The 27,786-nt window shown below is 38.3% G+C and overlaps 2 protein-coding genes and 1 non-coding gene across 3 annotated transcripts in view; 1 reads left to right on the top strand and 2 right to left on the bottom strand.

The window, feature by feature from the left end:
• Positions 1 to 27,786, bottom strand: part of LOC134803288 (zinc finger protein 57-like) — a 124,501-nt gene that overhangs the window by 74,326 nt on the left and 22,389 nt on the right. The window lies entirely within an intron of this gene.
• Positions 597 to 27,664, bottom strand: LOC134803287 (zinc finger protein 99-like). The gene is made up of 5 exons (XM_063776058.1): positions 27,468 to 27,664; positions 14,126 to 14,276; positions 13,220 to 13,354; positions 2,363 to 2,509; positions 597 to 1,683 (listed from the first exon to the last, which is right to left on the bottom strand). Exons 1-5 carry the CDS (start codon positions 27,621 to 27,623, stop codon positions 599 to 601), a joined length of 1,674 nt encoding a protein of 557 aa, XP_063632128.1. The 5' UTR covers positions 27,624 to 27,664; the 3' UTR covers positions 597 to 598.
• Positions 15,326 to 15,429, top strand: LOC134803613 (U6 spliceosomal RNA). Its single transcript, XR_010146008.1, has one exon. It is a non-coding gene; the product is annotated as a U6 spliceosomal RNA (small nuclear RNA).

The raw sequence follows: 27,786 nt of genomic DNA, 5'->3' as shown, positions 1-27,786 counted from the left end.
TACACTGTTATACTTATATTTCTCTGACTGTTATTAACCCATCAACCGCCACGCCTATCGTGCGCGGTGCGTCATCGTGAACCTTGGGGTCAAAGGGTTAAGCCATAGAAGGTAGGATCCTATAGAAGTGCTATACGCGTGCCTCCGTGAGGAACAAAACATACGCAATGCTACACTATGACTGGTCGAATTAATTTGTTGCCCACCATAATCCATACTAAATTTACGGTGGGGAATAAAAAAAATGTGAGACTGTGACAAGGACAAACAATAATAGCGCTTTCGCTGCTACTCCTACTGAAAGATACATAAGACTATCCTGTTCGGTCCAGTTATATACTAGATTCATGGGTTATAGTTCGTTTTTTTAGCATTAGAGAGAAGATAAGCGATCAGTGACATGTCTTTTAATTGAAAAACGCTTTTTAAAAATCAGTAACTTTTACTTATAAAAAGCAGAAGAATATAAATGATCGTGTTAGATTCATAATTGTTACATATTTGCCGTGACTTATTTTTAAAACGTGTTTTTCAATTAAAAGACACATCAAGATTGTTTACCTTATTTCTAATGCTAAAAAAACGAACTATAACCTGATTAATTCCTCAAACTCCTTATATCTAAGCCCTGGTGCTGTTTCTTCACATGGTTCCGCAAACTGACATTCTGCGTGAACGTGGCCTCACATATACCACATCTATATTTATTATCACTATGACTTTTCATATGCAACCTTAATGCCCTAAGCCTAGGGTAGGATTTCCCACAATACTCACATCGAAAATTCCTCTCCCCCGTATGCGTTGTCATATGTTCCTTCAACTGACAAGGCAGATAGAACATACGATCGCAAATATCACATTTATGCTTAGATATCTTCAGATGAGCCCTCCGGTTATGCTCCCTCCAAGATTTCCTATTATCGTAAGACCTATCGCAGTGGTCGCAAGCGAATTCCCTCTTCTCACCGTGTACCTCTTTTCTATGTCGACATCTTATAGCATAAGTGAAGAAAACAGCTTCGCATTTCCCACATTGGTATGTGGGTTCCTTCTTATGCATCGTCGCTACATGTAAATATCTCCCGTTTTTAGACTTAAATTCTTTCCCGCACTCTTTACAAGAGTATTTCACTCCCGGTCTTTTATTATGTGACTTCTGGTGTTCCGTCAATCTTCTTTCTTCAAAGAAATGAGCACCGCAGACATCACAAATGCAACTACCATAATGGACCGCCATATGATTCCTGAGCGCGTGGAAATACCCAAAAGTCTCGTTACAAACTATACACGCCAAATGACTAACCGTTAATTTAAATTGTAAAACCTCATTCTGTATTTTAAATAAGTATTTTCCGTGCACATTTTTTATATGAGTTTTAAAATTATCTAAATCGTTAATCTTCTCTTCGCATAACCTGCAATCGACTTTTAAGACATCTATTTGCGGCATTTTTTTATTTATTCTAACTAGATCTTTATATGTGTTAGGGTCATGACTTAAGGTATGTTCTCTCAGTTCCTTGGGGTCCGTGAAGACCTCCCTGCAGTAGACGCAGTGGTAGTCGCTGAAGGAGGTCTCGAAGGGGCATACGAAGGAGTTTTCTATTATGGTGGTGGTGTTGTAAAACCGTTTGTCCTCTTTGTCCATGCATTTTGGGGGTCTCTCTGGTGGGGGTGGTTCTGAAAAAAAAATGGTTTTGGGTAAGGCCCAGCCATACAAACGAAACATCCAAAATTTGCCACTGAAATTTGAACCCAAATTGTAGGAAATAGAGTTCATTTTGCGTTGTTTGAAAATTGAACGAAAAAAGCAAAAGCGACTCTGTTCCAATTACAAATGGTTTAAATTACATCGAACTGAATTGTACTATAGGTAGGACCTTGGGCCTTAGGAGGGTAGAGAAATAAGTAACCATAGAGTGCTCACTCCATACATCAGTTTTCTTACCAAAACGCTTATTATTTTCGTAGTCGACATCTAGCGTCAAGTAGCGAATTTATCAGTACCGCTACTCGACACTAGATGTCACGTGTGCCGCGACTGAAAAGTGTATTGCTCAACAATTTACAACTAATATTACAAGCAGAAGGAGTTGACAATAGAGTTCCGGTTGATCCGGTTATAATATTAGCTGAAAATCGTTCGACTTTACGTTCGTCGCGACTTCTATTGTCAAGTAGCAATACTGATAAATTCGCTACTTGACGCTAGATGTCGACTAAGAAATAACTCGCGTTTTGGTAAAAAACTGATGTATGGAATTACCATGGTGTTTGGTTATATTTCTCTATGGTTTGTTTGGAGAACCGAGCTTGCTGCGGACTCTTTAAGTCCTAAGTTATTCTAGGTTCTACGTACCGTAAGTACACGGTCCGTCCTGCTCTAACAAACTGCGTAGCTTGTTGCCGAGAGAGCGGAACCGCTTCTGCACCTCTCGCTCACTCTCCTTCTTTCTCTTTCCTTTACGGGGCGTAACGATTTCTTCTTTGATGTCTATGTCCGATACTGGAACAAGTTTGTGTAAAATTTAAATTAACTATTCAATTATTGGATTTAAAAACCCCCTACTAGGGTAATTCGCCAGTAACTGGCCACTGTTAGCAATTGGCCACCCTAAACTAAAAATGAATTCTATTCACCTATAAACAGAATTCATTTTATAGTAGAAGAGCCGGCCGCAAAATTTTTAACCGACTTGATACCACGATGAAATGCACAATGGTTTCCCAGAAAAGTTATGCTAAGTCCGAATTCGATAGTCTGCCACGGCGGAACTTGCCGAAAGTACGAAAAAGAAGGCCACTTCCGGTGCGAAAAAAGGGGCTGATTTAACCCATCTGATACCGAGATAGTAGTTATGGCAGCAGTTAGAAATTTACATGTAGACACAGAAAAGCGAAGTCTGCCACTATTTTTTTTGCCGGAAGTGCTTGGCAGACGCTCTCAAAGGTGACCATCGGGACCCCTAAATTAACCCATCTGATACCACCATGAAACCAATGCCAGTCGGTAGGTATGAACTCTCATGTCAGGAATATATAAGTCTGCCAAGGCTTTTCCTGCCGAAACACCATGGCAGACGAGATTATGTAAGCAAGGTCGCCATCGGTTACCCTACACTAACCCATCTGATACCACCATGAAACCAATTCCATTCGGTAGGTATGAACCCCCATTTTAGGAATATATAAGTCTGCCAAGGTTTTTCCTGCCGAAACACCTTGGCAGACGAGATTATAAGCAAGATGACCATCGGTTACCGTACACTAACCCATCTGATACCGCCATGAAACCAATTCCAATCGGTAGGTATGAGCCCTCATTTCATGAATATATAAGTCTGCCAAGGCCTTTCCTGCCGAAACTCCTTGACAGACGAGATTATGTAAGCAACACCCGCATCCGTGGGACCGGTATACGTGATTACTGTAGGCTTATTTATTACTTTATGCTTTTACATATTTGTATATTATTATGTTATTAATGAAATATATTTATAATTTATTAAACCTATACCTAATACATTGGGAATTCATTACCTGCTTACGGCAGTAGTAGGGAGTAGTGGGTGAGTTCTGGCTCACTTAGCCAGGCCAACAGTCCCTACCCCTTTTTTTCCCTTGTTGAGGGGGCAACCTTACCTTGAACCCAACCTAATGTCATTGTAGCTCGAATCTAACCTAATCTATTTTTATTGCTTTTAGAAAATATTCTAATAACAATTATCTACTTTTGCAAAGTTAAATGTTGAATTCTTTATTTCGCAAAATGGAATTTTAATGTGACTATGTATGTGCAATCTACTTAGAAACTGGGTTTAGAAATATAAAAACACACATTTTATATAGGATAATAAGTTTATTCAAGTAATATTCTGAACATATGAGATATAGTAACATCATTACTTATTCTGTGTACAGTGGAGAAAACATGCAAGTTGACATTTTTCGTTTTAAAATAAAGATAAACTAAACAGTATTTGCCACAAACCGATGTTAAAAAACTTTGCAGTTGTTGGTTGGCATAATACCATCTCTTACAATTTCTCTTCATTAACATTTTATGATACCTTCCTGTTTTTATTTACTTAATTTAATTTTTTACTTTTTATGTGATCGGTACTTCATTTATTTTAGATTTTGGGCTAATATTAGTTTGTTAACCGACTTCCAAATCTCAAAGAAGGAGGTTATCAATTCGGTTGTATGTTTTTTTTATTTTTTATTTTTTTTTATGTTTGTTACTCTATATCTCCGTCATTCCTGGACCGATTTTGAAAATTAGTTTTTTGATTGTATGTATATGCATACAGATTGGTTCCGTTTTTGTCAAAACCCAGTTCTGATGATGGGATCCATGAGGAATCGAGGGAACTCCTCAAATTTTAAACGCATACATATAGTGATTTTTGGGTTTTTATCATCAAATTAAGCATACACATTCAAAAAAGTGACATTTGATGAAGTGCAACTGCTGGTGATGATCAGAACGGAACTCTTCAACGACGCATAGTTCACGTTTGGCGATTTGTCGTCTTCGTTATGTTTGTTAAGCAAGTCAAGTTTTTAAGCCACATTTTTGTCAAGCTCGAGTTCTGATGATGGGATCCATGAGGAATCGAGGGAACTCCTCAAATCTTAAAGGCATGCGTATAGACATTTTTGTATTTTCATCAGAAAATCAAGGATTTTCATTAAAAACTGGCGCATTTGATGAAGTGGAACTGCTGATGATGACCAGAACAGAACTCTTCAACCACGCATAGTTCACGTTTGGCGATTTTTCCTCTTCGTTATGTTTGTTAAGCAAGTCAAGTTTTAAAGCCACGTTTTTGTCAAGCTCGAGTTCTAATGATGGGATCCATAAGGAATCGAGGGAACTCCTCAAATATTAAAGGCATAAGTATAGATTTTTTTTGTATTTTCATCATAAAATCAAGCATTTACATTAAAAACTGTCGCATTTGATGAAGTGGAACTGCTGATGATGACCAGAACAAAACTCTTCAACGACGCATAGTACACGTTTGGTGATTTCTTATTTCGATTTTGACTTGGACTGCGACCCGGACTCGGACCCAGAACCGGACTCATACCCGGATCCGGTTCGGACCCGGACTCGGACCCGGACTTGGAATCGAACTCGGACCCGGACTCGGACTCGGACACGGACTCGGACTAGGACCCGGACTCGGACTCGGACCCGGACTCGGAACCGGACTCGGAACCGGACTCGGACTCGGACCCGGACACGGACTCGGACACGGATTCGGACCCGGACTCGGACTCAGACTCGGACCCGGACTCGGACCCGGACCTTGACCCGGAAAACCACTATAATATATATTATATTATAATTATTATTATTACACGTAAATTTGTTCACGAAGAAACCGTGTACCGACTCTTCATGCCATTATATTTTTAATTTGCTGTTATGCTCTACAAATCGACACTAAAAGTATCAAAATATCAAAATATGGAGTTCCGTTTGAGAAAGAAGCAAAACAATTTTTTCTTTGACAGTAATTGAATTATTGTGTGATTTTGAAAGCTAGACAATTCAAGATTTATATTTTTACTTACAAAGACAACACAGAAATTCAATCTCAAATGTAAACCTTCGAACAATTTCCATACATTGACGACATCACTCAAAATTCTTCTTCAAGTCAGATGCCCGCTGGGGCTGCACCGGAGCACACGTATAATTCTTCAAATAAAAATGACAGCTTGATTTGACATTAAATCATATACGCACACGAGAAAGTATACCAGTAGATAAATTGTATTTCAAAAAATAGGGTACATAAATATCAGCTCACGTCTCCTTTAAATTTGATTTGCTGTTATTTACGGGTCATAATGGTTGAAAACCTCAGTAAACTATCTTAAAACAATACGATTACAGTCGAATTTAAGTATTATGTTCCTTCAAATCAAAACTCGCTTAAAATGAAAAAAGTTTAAAGACTCATCCTTTACTGATTGGGATTAATTTTCATTTTGCGTCATTTTAAAAACGTATTTGACTTCTGTACGTCAATTAATTTTGATGACAATTGTAATCTTGTAATATATTATAGAACTTTTATCTTAAAATATTGCCTATTAACAGGAAGCGTTATGTAATTCGTATAAGTAATACCTGAAAGTCTTGTACCTAGATCTGTAATACCATGGATTGCGACGAATAAATGATTATGATTATGCCGTTCGTTCCGTCTATATGTATAATGCGTGTACGTGCTGTTCTCTGAAAATCTTCAAGAAAAAATAACGGCTAGACCAGCACGAAGTACTAGCGAGTTTTTGCGGCTTTGGAGACCGAGATAAAGCTTACAGGCCAATACCGCTGTGGCCTGGTTATTGTTATGTATACCTATGTATCGAATGTTTTAAAAAAAAATTTACTATAAAAAGCAATGTTTTATTTCGATTAGGTCTACATTTTGTGCATATTGTATATCTGAAGTATTTTCGTACTAAACTTGAAACTTTCGTTGAAACTAAATAAAATAATTATTCCTAATATACAGTCACCTGCAATTTATGTTACACAACACACAACGAAGGCCGCAAAAATATCTGACACGATCTTATTTGTAGAACCATAAGAGCATGTCATATATTTTTGCGGCCTTCGAAGAGTAGGTACCGGTCATTATCACCAACTTTGCCCGCATTTAAAAAAAAACACGAATTACTCAAAAAAAAAACAAATCGTAATTACTTTTTTTGCTCAGCACGTCCATTGTGATCAAACGCATCAGTTTATTTGAAGAAAAAATATTTTATCGTGTTTTTACCCATTTTTTTGCGTTTTAGAGGGTGGGCAAAGATATCCGGAGTTTTCGCCAACATTGCCCACGTCAATTTGGTATTCAAATACAGCTCGTATGATGATGATGTCTAAAGATCACTGGTTTTGGGCAATCCTACCGTTCCCTGTTAATAACTTAGCGATAAGTGTAAAAACTTTTAAATAAATTTGCTGGGCAATGTTGCCTACCCGTTTTTGCTCATTTCCATATAAGGCTCGCCTAAGCATTTTACAAAGGCTAGGGTTGTCACTTTTGAGAAAATCTGTTACAATAGTTTAATGGCCAAAAATATGATTTTTGCTGTGTTTTTCATTAGTTAACGGGATAAAACATCTAAGTAAAGGATAATAAGACAAATTAAATACAGTATATATTTATAAACTTACTTTAGTGTACAAACATAACCTTATTTTACATGCGAAGTTGGGTAAATTAGATGAAAGTGACAACCCTAATCCGTTTTTGGTGGTGGGCAATGTTGGTATGGATGCCAAATCACCGGATTACTTTGCCCACCGCTAAAACTCGCTAAAAATTACAAATTAAAGATATCTTATTGATACTGTTTTAACACCCCCTGGCACTGATTAAAATAACCGACTTGGTTTCACATTACATCTCAAAACTTTTTGAAGTGAAAATTTCTTTAGCGGCGTGTAATAGTGCCCTTGCGGCCTATTTGCTGAATAAATGTTGAAGTTTGAAGTTTGCATGCCAAGTTTCGTGCTTTCTGCCGGATGGGACAGGATTTAGGATGGGTCAGACGGGTCAGACCAGGACCGCATTTTTGCAGGTTCATCTTTTATTAGCCAGACTCTACCTCCATACTAAATCGAGCTAAGGAGTCGCACTATAAAGAAATATTGAATATTTTCTTTCAAGTTGATATACAGGGTGTCCATGCATTAGGGTATTCATATTCAATATTCAATAATTTATTCATAAAATCAATACAATTTTACACGTCAATGGTATTTAGAACCAGTATACAAAGTATCATAACAAATTACGATTTTTTTACTTTGGAGCAACCTGTATGTGTTAGTAGCTCCTGAGGTAATAAATAGTATGACTAGATTTTGCCCTGTGCGCGGGGCCCGAGGGCCCCGCGGTCTTCTTGTAGTTTGTTGTTGGTGCTGTTGTTTTTGTTGTAGTAGTAGTAGTAGTAGTTTGTTTTCCAAAGGGAAAAAGAAATAAAGTTGTACTTTTGCTAGTACGAAAAGATCCGCGTGAAAGCACTACATTCCCGCAGCTTGGCCTGGCCTCGCGTGCTTGGGAACTCGTAAGGGACGCTCCGGGCCTTCGGCCCTACGCGGAGCTCGGCCTTCGTCCTTCGCTGGGTTTCGAAACTCAGCGTCGGGCCTTCGGCCCGCCGCTTCGCTTATTAAAACAGTTGGGAGGGTTGGTTTTGCTTCGGGGCTTAAGCGGAAAGTTGGAGCTTAAACACGACCCAATATGAAAAGTGTCTTAGACAAGCGAAACGGCGGGCCGAAGGCCGAAGGCCGTAGGCCAACTTCCCCCTCTCGTGTGACGCTTCGGGCCTTCGGCCCTACGCGGAGCTCGGCCTTCGGTCTTCGCGAGCCTCGACGCTTCGCCGTCGGGCCTTCGGCCCGCCGGCTTCGCTTATCAAGACAGTTGACTTTGTAGAACGCTTGGGGGAACTGCATTCACGCAGCTCGGCCTTCGGCCTCGCGTTTTGGGAGTCGGGGTGGAGGCTCCGGGCCTTCGGCCCTCCGCCGGGGTCGGCCTTCGGCCTCCCGGCCTGAAGCTCGCCCTTCGGGCTCGCTTAACCTACTTGGAAATTTGAATTTTGCCCTTGTCGCCCGCCATTTTGGATTTTTAAAAAATTTTTTTTACATGGTAATGCTGGGTTCCCTAGCTCGCCGCATGCCAAATCTCAGCGCACTCGGACCAACTTGAAAAATTAAAAAAAAAAGTCGGCCATTTTGAAATTTTTTAAATGCAGTTTGCTTTGTTTCGGGGCCCTCTATGACATTTGGTCGAGCACCCCCCACCTACCTCGCACCGTTTAAAAGTTGCCATACAAAATTAAAATGACCATTATTTCCGCCATCTTGGATTTTTTCCAAAAATTTTTTTTTTCATAGGAATCTAGAGGCTTCTATCTCTCGCCATGCCAAATCTCAGCGCGCTCGGACCAACTTGAAAAAAAAAAAAGAAGTCGGCCCGTTTGAAAATTTTTAAATGCAGTTTATTTTGTCTCGGGGCCCTCTATGACATTTGGTCGAGCACCCCCCACCTACATCGCACCGTTTAAAAGTTGCCATACAAAATAAAAGGAGCCATTTTTTCCGCCATCTTGGAATTTTTCGAAATTTTTTTTCTCATACGAATCTAGAGGACCCCGAGATTCCGTGACCAAAATTTCAGCGCGCTAGGACAAACTTGAAAAAATTAAAAAAAAAAGTCAGCCATTTTGAAAAAAAATGGCGGCGTCAAAAACTGCCAGGGTCCCTCTATGACATTTGGTCGAGCACCCCCCACCTACCTCCCACCGTTTGGCCGGGCCGTCGAACATTTTTCTGACCGGAAGCGGTAGGACAAAAGTCGGAATTTTCTGAAGTCACGAGACCGCCCTCTATACGACCGTACCAAAGTCTAACACCCCACGAACCTCCTTCTGGGAGAACAATCATGTCAATTAATCAGTCGTGTTGCAGCTTTAAATAAAATTAATTATTAATTATTAAATTATTAAATACAATATATATACAGTGGTACTACTAAACGAAATTAATAACTAGCTTAAATCTAAAATAGGCCCTTGAGGCATTGTACCAAGGATGCTGGCGGCATTTCCTCGCTGTATCGCAATGCTGATAAATTAAATTATTAAATTAAATTAAATTAATTAAAACTTTCTGCGACCGTTTTGATTATCTTTTTTATTTATGACATTAATAAGATTCTGACTTTTGACAAATGTCATCATTGCCGCACATTTTCAAACAAATTGTCAAAAGCACTGCCAATGATTAATACAGTATGTTTCTTTTTGTTGTCGATTATTGGAATTAACTTTTGTTTGATAATTTAATGTTTTATCTTTTGTTCTAATTAAAAAGAAATTACCGTTAGAGCATTTCTGAGAAGTAACCCTATGTGGGATTTCAGGGTTTGTCCAATGGCTAAGGTCACCATGTATTTAAAAACGTAAACGTTAAAGTTTTTGGGATATATGTATAGTAGACTATTTATACTCCACATTGATACCATAAGAAGTTAATAAAACTGCCTGAAAGTTAGAGAGGACTATGGAGGAGATTACTGTTTACTAGCTTTTGACTTAACTCCTGGCCCCTGTTTCACCAACGTGACAGGTGCGACGAATTGTAAAATCACTGTTGCTGACGTCACAGGCATCCATGAACTACGGTTACCGCTTACCATCGGGCGGGCCGTATTCCTGTTTGCCACCATCATTGTATTATTAAAAAAAAACTTTATGATATCGGAAAAAAACAGATATTTCTCTTGCTAAGTTTATGACAATTGTCACAGAAACACTGCAATTGTCACGAAATTCCGACATATAACTCATTACCTGTCAAGAATTACCTACAATTCTTCTAGATCTTTGACAATTGTCAGAAACTTCACAGGAGAAATATCTGTTTTTTCCGATATCATAAAGTTTTTTTTTAATAATACAATGATGGTGGCAAACAGGAATACGGCCCGCCCGATGGTAAGTGGTAATCGTAGCCCATGGATGCCTGTGACGTCAGCGATAGTGATTTTACAATTCGTCGCACCTGTCACCGATGTGAAATTGGGGCCTGGCCTCTATTTCACTACGGTGGCAGGTGCGACACTTGTCGACATCACAGTTGGTACTGACGTTACAGGCCTCCATAGGCTACGGTAACCGCTTACCATCAGACGGGCGGTGTGCTTGTTTGCCACCAACATGTTAATAAAATAAAAACTCCATTATATCGCCAAATACTAAGTACTTATTTTGCGAAGCTAATGACAATTGTCACAAGAAACACGACAATTGTCGGTAATTCTTGACAGCAAATGAGTTCTGTGTAACACTATATGAGTAAAATGAATATAGGCGTGGAATCGAATGTATTTGCAGCCAACAAAATGCCAATGTTTGTTCAGCTACCTGTTCACCTGTTTAAATTGCTTATTATCAATTTAGATCCGGATTTTACACCTGGCTGACATCGGATAGCCATTTATATTGATGTCAATGGTGTTGGTGAATATTTTAATTCATTCGGGCGAAAACCGGAAGGTTGGTTGGGTATCATAAAATGTTCATGGAGAGAAATTGTAAAGGCCCCAGTACACAATGGGCCATTGCCGGCCACTCCAAGGGACGCAGCCATGCGGTAGAATGAGATAGCAATATGATTTGCTCCCTCTAACGCATAAATGCGTCCCTTGGAATGGCCGGCGATGGCCCATTGTGTACTGGGGCCTTAAGATATGGTATTGTAATCAACAACTGCAAAGTTTTTTTTACATCGGTTTGTGGCAAATACTGTTTAGTTTATCTTTATTTTAAAACGAAAAATGTCAACTTGCATGTTTTCTCCACTGTACACAGAATAAGTAATGATGTTACTATATCTCATATGTTCAGAATATTACTTGAATAAACTTATTATCCTATATAAAATGTGTGTTTTTATATTTCTAAACCCAGTTTCTAAGTAGATTGCACATACATTATAGTCACATTAAAATTCCATTTTGCGAAATAAAGAATTCAACATTTAACTTTGCAAAAGTAGATAATTGTTATTAGAATATTTTCTAAAAGCAATAAAAATAGATTAGGTTAGATTCGAGCTACAATGACATTAGGTTGGGTTCAAGGTAAGGTTGCAGGGCCTCAACAAGGGGAAAAAAAGGGGAGGGACTGTTGGCCTGGCTAAGTGAGCCAGAACTCACCCACTACTCCCTACTACTGCCGTAAGCAGGTAATGAATTCCCAATGTATTAGGTATAGGTTTAATAAATTATAAATATATTTCATTAATAACATAATAATATACAAATATGTAAAAGCATAAAGTAATAAATAAGCCTACAGTAATCACGTATACCGGTCCCACGGATGCGGATGTTGCTTACATAATCTCGTCTGTCAAGGAGTTTCCGCAGGAAAGGCCTTGGCAGACTTAAAAATTTCCGAAATGAGGGTTCATACCTACCGACTGGAATTGGTTTCATGGAGGTATCAGATGGGTTAATGTAGGGTAACTGATTTACACCTTGCTAACATAATCTCGTCTGCCAAGGTGTTTCGGCAGGAAAAGCCTTGGCAGACTTATATATTCATGAAATGAGGGTTCATACCTACCGACTGGAATTGGTTTCATGGCGGTATCAGATGGGTTAGTGTACGGTAACCGATGGCCATCTTGCTTATAATCTCGTCTGCCAAGGTGTTTCGGCAGGAAAAACCTTGGCAGACTTATATATTCCTAAAATGGGGGTTCATACCTACCGAATGGAATTGGTTTCATGGTGGTATCAGATGGGTTAGTGTAGGGTAACCGATGGCGACCTTGCTTACATAATCTCGTCTGCCATGGTGTTTCGGCAGGAAAAGCCTTGGCAGACTTATATATTCCTGACATGAGAGTTCATACCTACCGACTGGCATTGGTTTCATGGTGGTATCAGATGGGTTAATTTAGGGGTCCCGATGGTCACCTTTGAGAGCGTCTGCCAAGCACTTCCGGCAAAAAAAATAGTGGCAGACTTCGCTTTTCTGTGTCTACATGTAAATTTCTAACTGCTGCCATAACTACTATCTCGGTATCAGATGGGTTAAATCAGCCCCTTTTTTCGCACCGGAAGTGGCCTTCTTTTTCGTACTTTCGGCAAGTTCCGCCGTGGCAGACTATCGAATTCGGACTTAGCATAACTTTTCTGGGAAACCATTGTGCATTTCATCGTGGTATCAAGTCGGTTAGAAATTTTGCGGCCGGCTCTTCTACCATTAGTATAAGGCAGCTAGTTATTGATGCCTGGCCAGTTATTGAAACATATGACGACCGGTCTGGTCTAGTGGATAGTGACCCTGTCTGCTAAGCCGATGGTCCTGGGTTCGAATCCCAGTAAGGGCATTTATTTGTGTGATGAACACTAATATTTGTTCCTGAGTCATGGTTGTTTTCTATGTATATAAGTATGTATTTATCTATACAAGTATGTATATCGTCGCCTAGTACCCATAGTACAAGCTTTGCTTAGTTTGGGGCTAGGTTTGATCTGTGTAAGATGTCCCCTAATATTTATTATTATTATTTTATTATTTATATAAAAAAAATATACTAAAATGTTCGGTTCGGTTTGAACCGAACATTCGGCCGAATATTCGTATTCTGTATGCCATAACTCACAGTGATCATCACCGACATCTGCATCCATCTCATCATCAACTGGCTCCGACTCCATGTTGGGCTCCGGAGGGTCTTCCACTGGCTCCATTTCTACCTTCACCTCTCCTGGCTTCAGCTCTATTTCGACCTTCGTATCTGAAAGCGGGTCATTAATTATTATATTTATTATGCAATTTTACTGTAATAAATAAATAATATCTGAGAGACCGAGCTTTGCTCGGAGCCTCGAAAAAAATATAAAAACTCAAATATGCGCTTTTTCCCAGAAATAAGACCTAGCTAGATCGATTTATCGCCACTGAAAACCTCCATATAGCAAATTTCATTTAAATCGTTAGAGCAGTTTCCGAGATCCCCGAAATATTTATAGAAATAAATAAACAAGAATTGCTGCTTTAAAGGTATCAGGTTACACTACATATGGTGAAGGAAAACATCGTGAGGAAACCGGACTTATCCCAATGAGGCCTAGTTTCCCCTCTGGATTGGAAGGTCAGATGGCAGTCGCTTCCGTAAAAATAGTGCCTACGTCAATTCTTGGGATTCGTTGTCAAGCGGACCCCAGGCTCCCATGAGCTGTTGCAAATGCCCGGATAATGGATAATATTTTTAATCACTTTTAAGGCAGTTTACTGAAACACTAATCAATTTATAATTTCTTAAAGCACTCTATATTTATACTATACTATTTATTCTGCTTTTATTAGTATTGAAATTTAACAAAATTTTGGAGGTAACTACTGGGAAAAAAAAATTCCCACCTTTTATCAGTGGTAACTACTGGGAATAAAAATCCATTTCTTTCTTAAAAAATATTTTTCCCAGTAGTTACCAGTGGTAAAAGTGGGAAAAAAATTCCCAGTAGTTACCACAACTAGTGGGAATTACCCGGATAATGCTGCTTACCGCTGGGTTGGTGAACATGTATGGAGGCCTGTAGGAGCCGGTCTTCACACATCAGCACCTGCTTGCGGAAGGCGCTGGCATCCCGCAGCCGGCCCACACATGTCGCACAGATAAGGCGCTCTATCTCCACCGTCCCGTCTAGATGGGACAGCTGGAAAAATGTGAAAGATTCTTTGGCAAGCTTGTAAATTCAAAATGTGAATCATGTATGTGTATTGCTTTGTGAAAGGCAAATAGATTTAGATTTATTTATTTCATAATATTAAATTACAAATAACGATACATTAAACAACTGTACCGATATTCGGAACCTAATAATAATATTGAGAATGGCAACACTGCGTAGTCGGTCGTATTGTCCTTTTCTAGCATATACGTCCTTCTCTCTCTCACACTCCCACCACTCAGGCAGGTTGCTTTGACAGTTAAACAAGGGAAATTTTCAAGTCATTGGCTTGCTGTTTTTCCATCTGGAAGGTCGTGAAGCTAAACTGCTGGTGAGTTTTTGAATTTGTACCCCAGTTTAGCTGACTATATTGAAAAACAGTTTCTAACGGTTTTTGCCGTTCGAAATAAATATTTAAATTTAGTTGTCCGATAAACTATCTAGCAAATAAATACGATCCGGAATAGTGATGTGCGAGTGTTTTCAAAGGCTGCCTGCGCGCACCGTGGCTATGCCAATGAAAATACTAAAACACATATGTTAGAAAACACATCGAGCTGGTAAAGCGTGCACGTGTCACCATTAGAATTTAATTTTATACCTACATTAAGTCTCTTCCGAGTCTTGTTAGTTTAAATCTTTGTGTGTGTATAATAACGGTTGAAATTATAATACTTAAATGGTGATGTGTGGAGGCATACCCTTCAGTTTTCAAGTGATTTGTGTTTTCGAATACGAAAGGATCGGATAGTTAATACGTGTTAAGTAGAACCTATGTATAGAGGTAGAAGTTTATAGACGTGTAGGTTTTATCTGCCCAAGTATCTATCAGCAATTTGTCTTTTTATCCCGTTCCGGGTTAATATAATATTACAAAATTATTTTTTTGTGAATTAAATTGCTGATAAATAAGTGTACCCGCTTAGGAGTCGACGAAGCCCCGCCTTCGCGGGGCTTCTATTTCCGCTCTGAGGGACACAAGGTAACGAACAAACCTACATCGCAAACATTGCATTTATTTTTGTGGAAAGTGAGTACTTCGGCAGTACATAAACTTAAATCTGACTAGACATAGAGAGAGATTAGCATGGCTCTGCGCAAGAATGACATGCGAAATCGTGAAGTATTTCACTCTTGATCTACCAACTTATATCTCTCCAACTAGATATTTAATTTTGAAAAAATTGTTAATATGTAGGTAGGTTAAAATGTAGGTACCTACTTAAATAAATAACTTAGCAGGTACTTACAGCTTAAAAGGTTAAGGAAAATAACTCTTGCATGTAGTTGCTATATGTGCTTGTGTTATTTTGGATTTGAATAACTGGATTATTAATTCGTTACGTAACTACCAAGTAACTACATACAAGAGGGTCAATTCTTAAGCCTACCTACCTACCTACATAAATAGTACACTTGGCATTAACGATACGGGAATCTTTAGATTGATTCATTGACGAAGACGCATGGTTTGGTTCATATTGTCAAATTATATTAGTTAACTGAAGAGTTAAAGTTTAGTTTTGGCAAATCTGCGCGTCACCGTGAATGACACTTTCTAAAAGTGCCTGTAAAAGCCTGCATAAAGCTTTTCACCTTGTCGAGCAAGGAACCCGCAACTAAGGGAATATTACCCATAAACTCAGGGTATTCGATTTGAATGATATTCTTAAACCTACGTCTGTTATGGTTCCACCTGCGTAAGGTGTGCCTAAGAAAATCTTTTATTCGTTCACAAACTAACGTCAAGTTATTTGTGATGAAACCAATATATTATGTACCTATCTAAGGCTGCGCAAGGCTGCCATGTCTCCACCTGCGTAAGGTGTGCCAAAGAATCTTTAATTCATTCACAAACTGACGTCAAGTTATTGATGATAATATTATAACCTATGTAAGCCTGCGCAAGGCATGTCAGACATATTCACAGAAATATAAATGATATGGTCATAACACATCATGCGAGCAAGTAAGCCACAATCAGAAAAATATTACAAAAATGAATTTGTAAATATCTCCTTTTAGAGAAAATAAAAAGGGTTCTAACAAAATCAGTCGAAATAGGCAAGGCTTTGTTATTAGTTTTCATTTTTGTTTACTAATCTATTCTAAAAGGGTCCCAAACACCCTATTGGCTAAGCCCAAAATTGGGCTAATTAACTGTGGTAAAAGTGAAAACTGCTTTCCATTTACATTACATTTCTAAAATTATACGGTATAAAATAACCTAAGATTCCAGGCCTATCTCGACTCATTTTTATTTTAAAGATGAAAAAATCTTTGCACCCTAATATAAAATTGTGGTCTGGAGACGCTTAGCCTCATAACTTGGGCGGCATAGAGAATACTAAGAGATTTAGTCACCTAATTTCGATTATAAGCCCAGGCAGAAAATTGATAATTAGAATCAGGAGTGGTCAATCCACCAAGGTCCAGACAATCTGTGGACTCTAATTCAATCAGACTATTTAAGCTCACGACAGTGCTTACGGTTCCATTCTGAAATAAGCTATGTTTACAATATAATTCAAATTATATTACTCATGTGTGAAACAAACAGCCTGCTCAAGGTGTACAAAGGGTCCGATTAACGGCCCTATGAATATCTAAAAAACCTTTGGAGTCTAGGCCTGCTAAGGCAGACTAGAAATAAATACATATGATCTCAATGTAAGAGCAGCTCACAGTTGCATAAATTATATTTGCCTCGAGAGCACTAGACTTTCAGTTAACATGTTTACGAGTACCTACCTATGTACACGACATGACCAAGGTTACCTGCCTATTTAACTATTATATCCCTGACTGCCATGGTATAGGAAAATTATCATGTGCTGGCGGTGCTGCACAAGCATGTTTGAAATAAAATATACAAAACTGGCCTGACGGGCGTTTATCAATTATGTATTTTACACCTTGTGTCTGTATTGTGACCCAGGAAGTTTTAAACCACCTGTATCGTAAGTGCTCCTATGCACGGATTAAGTTTATTTTAAACTACCCATGCCCTAACCTCAAGGGCAAGTGCTTCTATGCACGGACTAGATACTGTTATCATAGTAGTAGGGCTTACGGCGATATTTACATCGAAAGCTGCATTTTTGGCAGAAAGCAAGCCGCTTTGCCCAGTGATACTAGGGACCAATCTGAATGATTTCATCCGAGGAAACACAAATTTCATTCACTAGAATTCAAGATGGCGGACCTTTTCCAAAATGGCGGCTGCAATATTAAAAAAAAATATAGACACAAAACGGCTGCACCGATTTTAATGATTGATATATCGATCAATTCGTATTGACACTTGTAATCGAATAAAAAATATGGCATTTAAGAAATTAAAGATGGCGGCCGAATATTAAGAAAATTGTGTTTTTTTTTTCTTTAATTTTTTTCCTTCTAATGAAAATAACTAAATATTCTATATTATGATCACATATTCTTTCATTTAAATGAAACCTGATAATATTATCTGCAAAATAAAAAAATAATCTTAACAATCCGTTGAGTAGTTTTTGAACTATACGCATTTCAAAAAGCGCGTAACTGCCGTTCGAAACGGTCCGCTCGCGCGGCTCGCGTCAAAACTGAGAACTTTGATGATTTAAAGGTAAAAAAACCGGGCAAGTGCGAGTCGGACTCGCGCACGAAGGGTTCCGTACCATAATGCAAAAAAAAAACGGTCACCCATCCAAGTACTGACCACTCCCGACGTTGCTTAACTTTGGTCAAAAATCACGTTTGTTGTATGGGAGCCCCATTTAAATCTTTATTTTATTCTGTTTTTAGTATTTGTTGTTATAGCGGCAACAGAAATACATCATCTGTGAAAATTTCAACTGTCTAGCTATCACGGTTCGTGAGATACAGCCTGGTGACAGACGGACGGACGGACGGACGGACGGACGGACAGCGAAGTCTTAGTAATAGGGTCCCGTTTTACCCTTTGGGTACGGAACCCTAAAAAAGAACTGAAAACATATTTACTTTATTTATTGAGCTATAAATAAATAAATAAATTGTATTTCTGCTTATTATTTGTGACCATCACGGGAAAAGGTATAGCGGCTGGCGCTTACGTCGCTTAGCACCGCAATAGTATTGGAGCGGCGTTAATAATAGCGTAAGCGCCATCCGCCCTAAGGTACCTATACCCGTGGGTTCAAACTTATTCCTCTCTATCATCTTTGCCCGATGTGGTTGAACTGAAAGAAAAGAAAATTCATATGAAATCAGATCAAAATATACCTAATATAATTAAATTAAATATATAGAGATGAACTACGCCAAACTGTCCCGCCCCTCCAATACTATTTCTATGTGTGTAGTATTGAAATAGTAATGGAGGGCGGGACAGTTTGGCGTGGTTTATCTATAAGTACCTTTTGTTTTTGCAAGTGCTGCATTGCACTGTGCAGGGTAGACGTTTAGGAACACGTGCAGCGCATTGTTTCGCAGCCTTTTTTACAGCCGCAAATGCCGCAATGGTCCAGGTATGATAATTCACGCCACATCGCCCTAGCATCAGACCATTGCTATTCCCAACTGCCATTAGATGACTTCCAACCCCAAGAGGATGGCAATGGCACAGAGGCATCATCAAGAATAAGGGCATATCACCCCATAAGTGGCCTGCTTGATATGTGAGACTGTTTATGTAATGCTGCCGATGTTGGTGGGATGCTGGTTACCAATTTATTTTTAGTAGTAAATAGCTCCTTGCGTACCAAGTTGTCCGACGAATGTGATATTTGTGGGTCATATATCGCAGCCATTACAAAGCCTTCCTGAAGAAATCATGGCTGTGCTTTCAGCCATGATTTCTTCAGGAAGGCTTTGTAATGGCTGCGATATTTCTTTCAAAGTTGGTGTAACTTCAGGGTGTAACAACCACGTTTTGAAGCAAGACTTCTTTCCTTTTGTATGGAAGTAAGAAGTAGTGTCACACCCTGTAGAGGCGTTCACGCCACGAAGAGCGATTGATCTGTCAGGACCCAAAGTATTTGCTATTTATGAACATCGATATAACGGCGTTTATTTGCAGTCCCAGTTATTAGCCATAACTCTTGCAGGCCACTATCAATTGAAGATTGATGATATGATATCAATAACACCAAAACATCTGTATCGGAAGTACTAATCAAAATACGCCTAATTCCCTGTTCTGCCTGATCTTTTGCGTGAAGTACGATGCGGCCATCAGCTTCTTCTGCATGTGTTCCTATTCATAAGATCAGGCAGAACAGGAAATTAGGCGAATTTTGATTAGATCTTTCGATACAGATGTTTTGGTGTTATTGATATCATATCATCAAACTTAAATTGAGAGTGGCCTGCAAGAGTTATGGCTATTAACTGGGACTGCAAATAACGCCGTTATGGCGATGTTCATAAAACAGCAAATACTTTGGGTTCTGACAGATCAACCGCTCTTCGTGACTTTCACGCCTCTACAGGGTGTGACACTACTTCTTACTTCCATACAAAAGGAAATAAGTCTTGCTTCAAAACGTGGTTGTCACACCCTGAAGTTACACCAGCTTTAAAACAAATATCGCAGCCATTACAAAGCCTTCCTGAAGAAATCATGACTATGCCGGAAAAGTTCACCTGCTCCCTATAAATAGCACAATATATGACCCACAAATAGCACATTCGTCGGACAACTTGGTACGCAAGGAGCTATTTACTACTAAAAATAAATTGGTAACCAGCATCCCACCAACATCGGCAGCATTACATAAACACGCGCTCCGTCTCACATATCAAGCAGGCCACTTATGGGGTGATATGCCCTTATTCTTGATGATGCCTCTGTGCCATTGCCATCCTCTTGGGGTTGGAAGTCATCTAATGGCAGTTGGGAACCGCAATGGTCTGATGCTAGGGCGATGTGGCGTGAATTATCATACCTGGACCATTGCGGCTGTAAAAAAGGCTGCGAAACAATGCGCTGCACGTGTCGGAGAGTGGGTCTACCCTGTACAGTGCAATGCAGCACTTGCAAAGGCAACTGCAAAAACGAAAGGTACTTATAGATAAAACACGCCAAACTGTCGCGCCCTCCATTACTATTTCAATACTACACACATTGAAATAGTAATGGAAGTTAGTTTGGCGTAGTCCATCTCTATATATTTAATTTAATTATATTAGTTATATTTTGTTCCGATTTCATATGAATTTTCTTTTCTTTCAGTTCATCCACATCGGACGAAGATGATAAAGAGGAATAAGTTTGAACCCACGGGTATAGGTACCTTAGGGCGGATGGCGCTTACGCTATTATTAACGCCGCTCCAATACTATTGCGGTGCTAAGCGACGTAAGCGCCAGCCGCCATAACTTTTCCCGTGATGGTCACAAATAATAAGCAGAAATACAATTTATTTATAGCTCAATAAATAAAGTAAATATGATTTCAGTTCTTTTTTTTACCTTTAAATCATCAACATTCTCAGTTTTGACACGAGCCGCGCGAGCGGGTCGTTTCGGACGGCAGTTACGCGCTTTTTGAAATGCGTATAGTTCAAAAACTACTCAACGGATTGTTAAGATTATTTTTTTATTTTGCAGATAATATTATCAGGTTTCATTTAAATGAAAGAATATGTGATCATAATATAGAATACTTAGTTGTTATTTTCATTAGAAGGAAAAAAATTAAAGAAAAAAAACACAATTTTCTTAATATTCGGCCGCCATCTTTAATTTCTTAAATGCCATATTTTTTATTCGATTACAAGTGTCAGATCGATATATCAATCATTAAAATCGGTGCAGCCGTTTTGTGTCTATAATTTTTTTAAATATTGCAGCCGCCATTTTGGAAAAGGTCCGCCATCTAGAATTCTAGTGAATGAAATTTGTGTTTCCTCGGATGAAATCATTCAGATTGGTCCCTAGTATCACTGGGCAAAGCGGCTTGCTTTCTGCCAAAAATGCAGTTTCTTTTCGCTAAGCTCTATCACTATCACTTAATTCACTTATCATGACTTGTCATAGTTTGATACTACACTTTAACAAATTTAAGACCGTGGAATGTACCCACTACAAAAAGGTTTTTAAAAACAGTGACTGAATGGTTTGCACGAACGGTTCTAGCACAACTTCTGGGCGGTCACGTCTAGGGCATGACCCTCTAGTTCTCAATTTATACATAATTATAACATTGTGATACTGTTCGCTTTGCACAATAAAATAGGGAAACAGGAGCACGCCTTGCGAAAAGGCGAAGCTATTTTGAAACGCGAACTTTTCAAAAATAGATTGAAATATATAAATATGTCTTTGACGTGGAACATGTACACCCAAACAAATGCAGTCATTTATTATATGTTAGCAAAACTCTGCCAAAGTGTTAGTCTGTCTGTACAGTGTAACCTGAAGGCATCAATGAACAAAAATCTCTTGAAACATGGTGGATTAATTAATTTACACCCCGTCTGTGTCTTGCTCCTACCAAATCCACAATTTAAGGACCTCAACCTATCTAGGTACCCTTCTTGCTCGAGACCTGAAAAAATGTTCACAATAATCTCATGCAGTCAAGTGTCGGAAAACTAGGTCCACACACTTAGCGCTACCGTGAATATATATCTAAGAAGTCTGTATACTGCCTTCCAGGAGGCGGGATGTTAATAGACTAGCCTATATCGTAGGCCAGAGATATAGTATACAAAAGCACACTGGCCCAAATCCAGTAATATTATAATTTCAGAATATAAAATAATTGACAATTCTGCGTATATTTGATATCAAAAAGTTACAGTTATCCTTAGTTCATAAGGAGGATAAGTATACATAAATATCAAATAAATTCGACAAAGTGTTGACTCTAGCATTGGATGAAATAGGTCCCTCTTAAAGGGCCTCTGCACTGTTGGCTTTGGGCCCACGGGTGCCCGGCAAAAGGTCGGGGACCCCATGGTTCCGCACAGTTATTGCAAATAATGTAAAATCACTAAATAAACACACAAATCTGCATTTTGGTTAAAACACATGCGATGAGCTAAGGTTTCGAATTAAGTACCTTATTCTTAATAATTTACACACTGGAAAGAGGAAACTGAATATTCAGAACTATGCAATGTCTATAAATGCTTTACATAAATTAAGCCACTTAAGCGTTCAGAACCAATCAAGCTTATGTCTACTAGTAGGCACCAGATAAGGTAAACTTACTGCATATATAGAAATTAATGAGTACAATTTAGGTCACTTGATGATAGCTAAACATGAATATAATCAGAATGAGCCTGCACCTATACAAATATCATTGATAAGGTTCTGTGGCATTTCTATATTAACCATTTGAACGCCAAGAGCACCAAAAAGCGTCATTATCATTACTAGTCGTGCCAACATGAGTGTTATGTTATGGCTTAAGCTCTCAAAGTAACCTTCACAATTTTAAGTAAGGTTTGTTTAGGTACATTAGCTCGCGTTCGCGTTAGTAAAGCGTAATGTAATGTAATAATGTAATAATCCTTTATTTCAGACAGTAGATTGCATTATTTTCTACAGTTCTTGCGTTTTTTTTTTTTTTTTTTTCTGTCTGTGTGCCATTTATTGGCAAAAGGCCTCCTCCAACCTTCTCCATTCCTCTCTATCCTTGGCAACTCTCGTCCATGTGGTTCCTGCTGTGGCTTTGATGTCGTCCACCCATCTTCTAAATGGTCTACCTCTTTTCCTTTTCTTATGGCCTGTGAACCAGTTCATTATCGATTTCGACCATTTTTCTTTGCCTCTGATTGTATGTCCTGACCATTTCCATTTTAACTTTTTTATTGTTTTTGTGACATCTTTTGTTTTGGTGATCTTCTTTATGGATTTTATTCTTATTTTATCCGATAGTCTTTTCCCCAGCATACTTCTTTCCATGGAGTTTTGGCAAGTTTCTAGCTTTCTAATGTGTGTTTTAGTGAGAGCCCAGGTTTGGCAGCCGTAAGTAAGTATAGGAAGTATGCTGGTATCAAAGAGTTTCCGCTTGATAGTTACATTGATATCTTTATTTTTCATTATTTCCTTTAGGCTCCAATATGTCTTCCAAGCATTTCCAATACGTCTATCTATTTCTTTTGAGGTTAGATCTACCGGAGAGATTATCTGGCCTAAATAGATGTACTCATTGACGTAATCAATTGGGTTATTATTGATGAGAATAGGTTTTTGTTTGTCGTTAGTCATAGCCTTGGTCTTTAGTGTGTTCATAACCAATCCCACCTTCCCACTTTCTCTAACTAGGTCATTCAGCATTGTTTGCAATTCCTCACTTGATGATGAGAGTATGATCAGGTCATCCGCAAATCTCAAATGTGAAAGGTTTTCACCGTTAATAGATAGTCCACATTTCTCCCAGTCTAATTGGCGAAAGACTTCTTCTAGGACGGCTGTGAAGAGTTTCGGCGATAGTGGGTCCCCCTGACGTACGCCTCTTTCTATTCTGATCTCTTTGCCTTCCTGCTCTAGTTTTATTGTGGCCTTGCTGTTGTTGTAAATGTTTTTTAGTATTCTGATGTATTTATTTTCGATACCTTGGTTTTTGAGTGCCTGCCAGATACTCTCGTGCTCTATTGTATCGAAAGCTTTACTGTAATCCACGAAGCAGCAGTAGAATGTTATGTTGTATTCCTTGCCTTTTTCGAACAATTGTTTGATGACATGTATGTGGTCCACAGTCGAGTACCCGCTCCTGAAGCCCGCTTGCTCTCTTGGTTGACTTTCCTCTAGCTTATTGGTTATTCTTTGGAGTATAACTTTAGCGAAGATTTTATATATATTCGAGGATAGGCTTATAGGTCTATAATTGTTGATGTTATTTTTATCACCTTTTTTGTGTAGAAGTATTATAGATGATGTTGTCCATTGGCAAGGGATTATCTCGTTTTGTAAGATTTCATTGAAGAGGTGTTTTAGAATTGGTATTAGGAGTTTTTTATTTAGGATGAGGAACTCGTTACTTATGCCATCTGATCCTGAAGCTGTTTCTGTTTTTTGAGTTTTCACAGCCTTTTCTATTTCTTCATATAGTATTTCTGGTACTTTGCTGTCTCCTGATAGGGTTGTTGTCTGTGTAGTACTTTCACTTGAATATAATTCTCTGAAAAATTCAGTGGCTATTGATATTATTTCTGGGCGTCGCTTTTCGCATTTACGATTTTTATTTATTAAGTTTGGTATCCAGTCTCGTTTTTCCAAAAGTATTTTTGCTGCTTTTTTAGTGCCTCCTGTTCTTTGTATGCACATTTCCAGGTGTCTCAGTCTGTATCTCTGACGGTCTTTTCTCATCTGTGTTCTAATTTTCTTGCTTATTTCGGCTATTTCTTTTCTTGTAGTTTTTGTCTTTTCAGGGTTGGATATAAGGTCTGCTCTATTTCTTATCAGTTCTTTAGTCTCGGTTGCCATCCATTTTTGCCTGTCGCCTTTGTTTTCTAGTTTATCTTTTTTATTGCTGTAGAGAAGTTCTTGGAATTTGTTGTATTTACTCTGTATGTCTAGATTCTTCGTTTTTTCAATGAACTGCTCTAGCTTTTCTTTTAGTAGCTCTGTATTTTCTAGTATTATGCTGTCGGTTTGCTTTGCTTTAAAGGGTCTACTTTTTAGTGTGTTTACTTGTAACTTTGCTCTGATCATTCTGTGGTTACTGTTAAAATTAATATTATTTAGAGCTCTGCAGTCTCGAAAGTGTTTACTTTTGTTTGTTAGTACAAAATCTATCTCGTTTTTGTGCTGGCCGTCAGGAGATATCCATGTCCATCTGTTGCTTTCCCGTCTTTTGTATAGGGTATTTAGTATTTTTAAGTTGTTTTCGTATGCCAGTTGTATAAGTTTTTCCCCATTTCTTGTTCTTTTGCCTGAGCAGTATGGGCCCAGTATTGTTTGTTCTCCTTCTCCTTTTGCCCCTGTTCTTGCATTGAAATCACCCATTACTATTAAGTTGCTGTGTGAGTGATTGTTTATTGCCTGTTGCAGCGTGGAGTAGAAGGTGTCGATTTCTGTTCTGCTTGATTGTTCGGTAGGAGAATATACCTGAATAATTGACCACTTTTCATTCTTCGGAGGTAGTTTTATATTAAGTATTACAATACGCTCTGAGACGCCAATGAACTCATCAATAAGTGGTTTAAATTCATTTTTTATTAAGAATCCTGTTCCATATAAACCTGGCGTTTCTCCTTTATAATAGAATATAAAGTGGCCATGGTCCTCAATTCTCTCACCCAAGCGTCGAACTTCGCTTAGGCCCAGTATAGACCAATTTATATTTTCTAAGGCCAACATTAGTTCCGTTAGGCTCTCATCAGTTCTTAAGGATAGCGTGTTGTAGGTTGCAATGTGTATTATATCTTCTTTATGAGGTTGTTTCATGTTTTTGTTGGTGTATAATTTATTTGACGTTGGAGGGTTTTGGTCTCTTGCCCCCACGGTGACCATCCGGCTTGGGGGACATTTAGTGAAGTTGCTACGTATATTTGTTGGTACATTGTTGGTTTTCCGGTTGTTGTGGTTGTTGTTCCTAATTAGTTTTTTGGAGTGGTTTCGGTTCTTGGTTCGGTCATTGGTCTTGACAAATAGTCCTTCATGCTGTTTCTATTTGTTCGCTTTGGTTCTTCTCTTAAGTCACTTTCTTTTTGGTCAGTTTGCTGGTTTTTTAGGTGAAAGAGAGTTAATAAAGCGTACAAAGGATTAAATGCATTTTATAGCTATAACCAAGTATATAGCACACATTGGCTCACAGTCATGAAAGGAATTCACTAATTCCCTATGACATTTTAGTAAGTAGGTCCCCAAAACTAACTTTGTGGGTAGTGATAGTGATATAACGAATATGTACAATATTCGTCTACTTAATCCCGAGAGATTTTGGAAATAAGAAAGGTCTTGTCCTTGTTATATTCCTGCAACTGCTTACTTTACTAGATAATTATTATCAAATTTGTTAATAATTGGGAGTTATAAATAAAAACTACTCGAGTACTTTTTAAATAATTCTTATCTCTTCATATTTTAATTACATCACTCCTTATCACAGATGTTGTATGCTCCTTGAAGAGTAGACTGACTTAAAATCTCATCTTCTTTTACCTAGTTTCACATACATATAATTAAGTATAGCACCCTTGTGGTGACTCACTTATCCTCTTTGAAAATTTATAAGTACCTACATTAAGTACATATATTATATAAAATGTAAAGTTAGTATCATAATATAATTTTATATCAAAATGTATGCTTTACTAAATACCTCTCTCCTCACAAGTGTTAAAATAAAGGGTGTACTACATAATTAATTAAACACTCGTAATATAATAATATTACATATACATAATAACTACACGTATAATCACATTGGCTTGGCGTCTTCCCACCACCAGGCGATAACAAACACGTCTCAATATTATTATTAGGTTCCGAATATCGGTACAGTTGTTTAATGACAGCGTTTTACACAAAAATAAAACGCTAATTAAATAACTTACCATATTCGGAACCTAAAGTTTTAATCCTGCCTGGTGTAAATATGAATAATTTTGAGACAATGACTTGAAAATTTGCCTTGTTTAACTGTCAAAGCAACCTGCCTGAGTGGTGGGAGTGTGAGAGAGAGAAGGACGTATATGCTAGAAAAGGACAATACGACCGACTACGCAGTGTTGCCATTCTCAATATTATTATTAGGTTCCGAATATGGTAAGTTATTTAATTAGCGTTTTATTTTTGTGTAAAACGCTGTCATAAATATATAATGTCTATAGATACTTCAATACATATGAAGCATCCATAACTATGAACTGTTCAATTCTAATGTTGTTCTGACATGTAAATTGGCTTTATGAATAAATGAGTATGAGTAAAACCGTGATAAAAACACAAATAAATGCCCTTACCAGGATTCGAACCCAGGACCTCCTGCTGTGTTGGTAGGGTCACTACCAACTAGGCTAGAAGGCCTAGGTATCTATCTATTAATATATCGTCGTCTAGTACCTACATCACAAGCCTTATTGAGCTTACTGTGGGACGAGATCGATTTGTGTCGAAGATTGTCCCATAATATTCATTTTATTTATTTATTTACTGGAAGTAGCATACCCGAAGGGTTGGGAATTAAGTAGCTAATCTTAGTTACTATTAAAAGAAGTTTGGTCTTTGATTTTTCTTTTTTCAACATACCATCAATCCAAAACAGTCCATAAACATATCAGCATACACTTCCTTTTGTCCCTGAAATTCGTACTCAACGTTCAACAGACGACATTTCTTGATGGAGCCGCAGCAGCGGCAGAGGCCCGGGTCGAATACGGGCCCTTTACGACTCGGGGCACTCATTTTTTAAGATATTTAGATGAATTATTTATATAGAATATGTATTTAGCCAACCCACAACCCAACTTTCATTTGACAGTTTGACATTTGTTTTCTTTCGTTCAGAAATAAATAACCCGCTTTGTTTATTTACCAAATTATGTACATAATTAATTAAATAAGAATG

This window comes from Cydia splendana, chromosome 26 (assembly GCF_910591565.1).
Source record: "Cydia splendana chromosome 26, ilCydSple1.2, whole genome shotgun sequence".
Classification (NCBI taxonomy): domain Eukaryota; kingdom Metazoa; phylum Arthropoda; class Insecta; order Lepidoptera; family Tortricidae; genus Cydia; species Cydia splendana.
The sequence above is the reverse complement of the archived record's forward strand: the minus strand, read 5'-3'. Positions and strand labels throughout refer to the sequence as shown.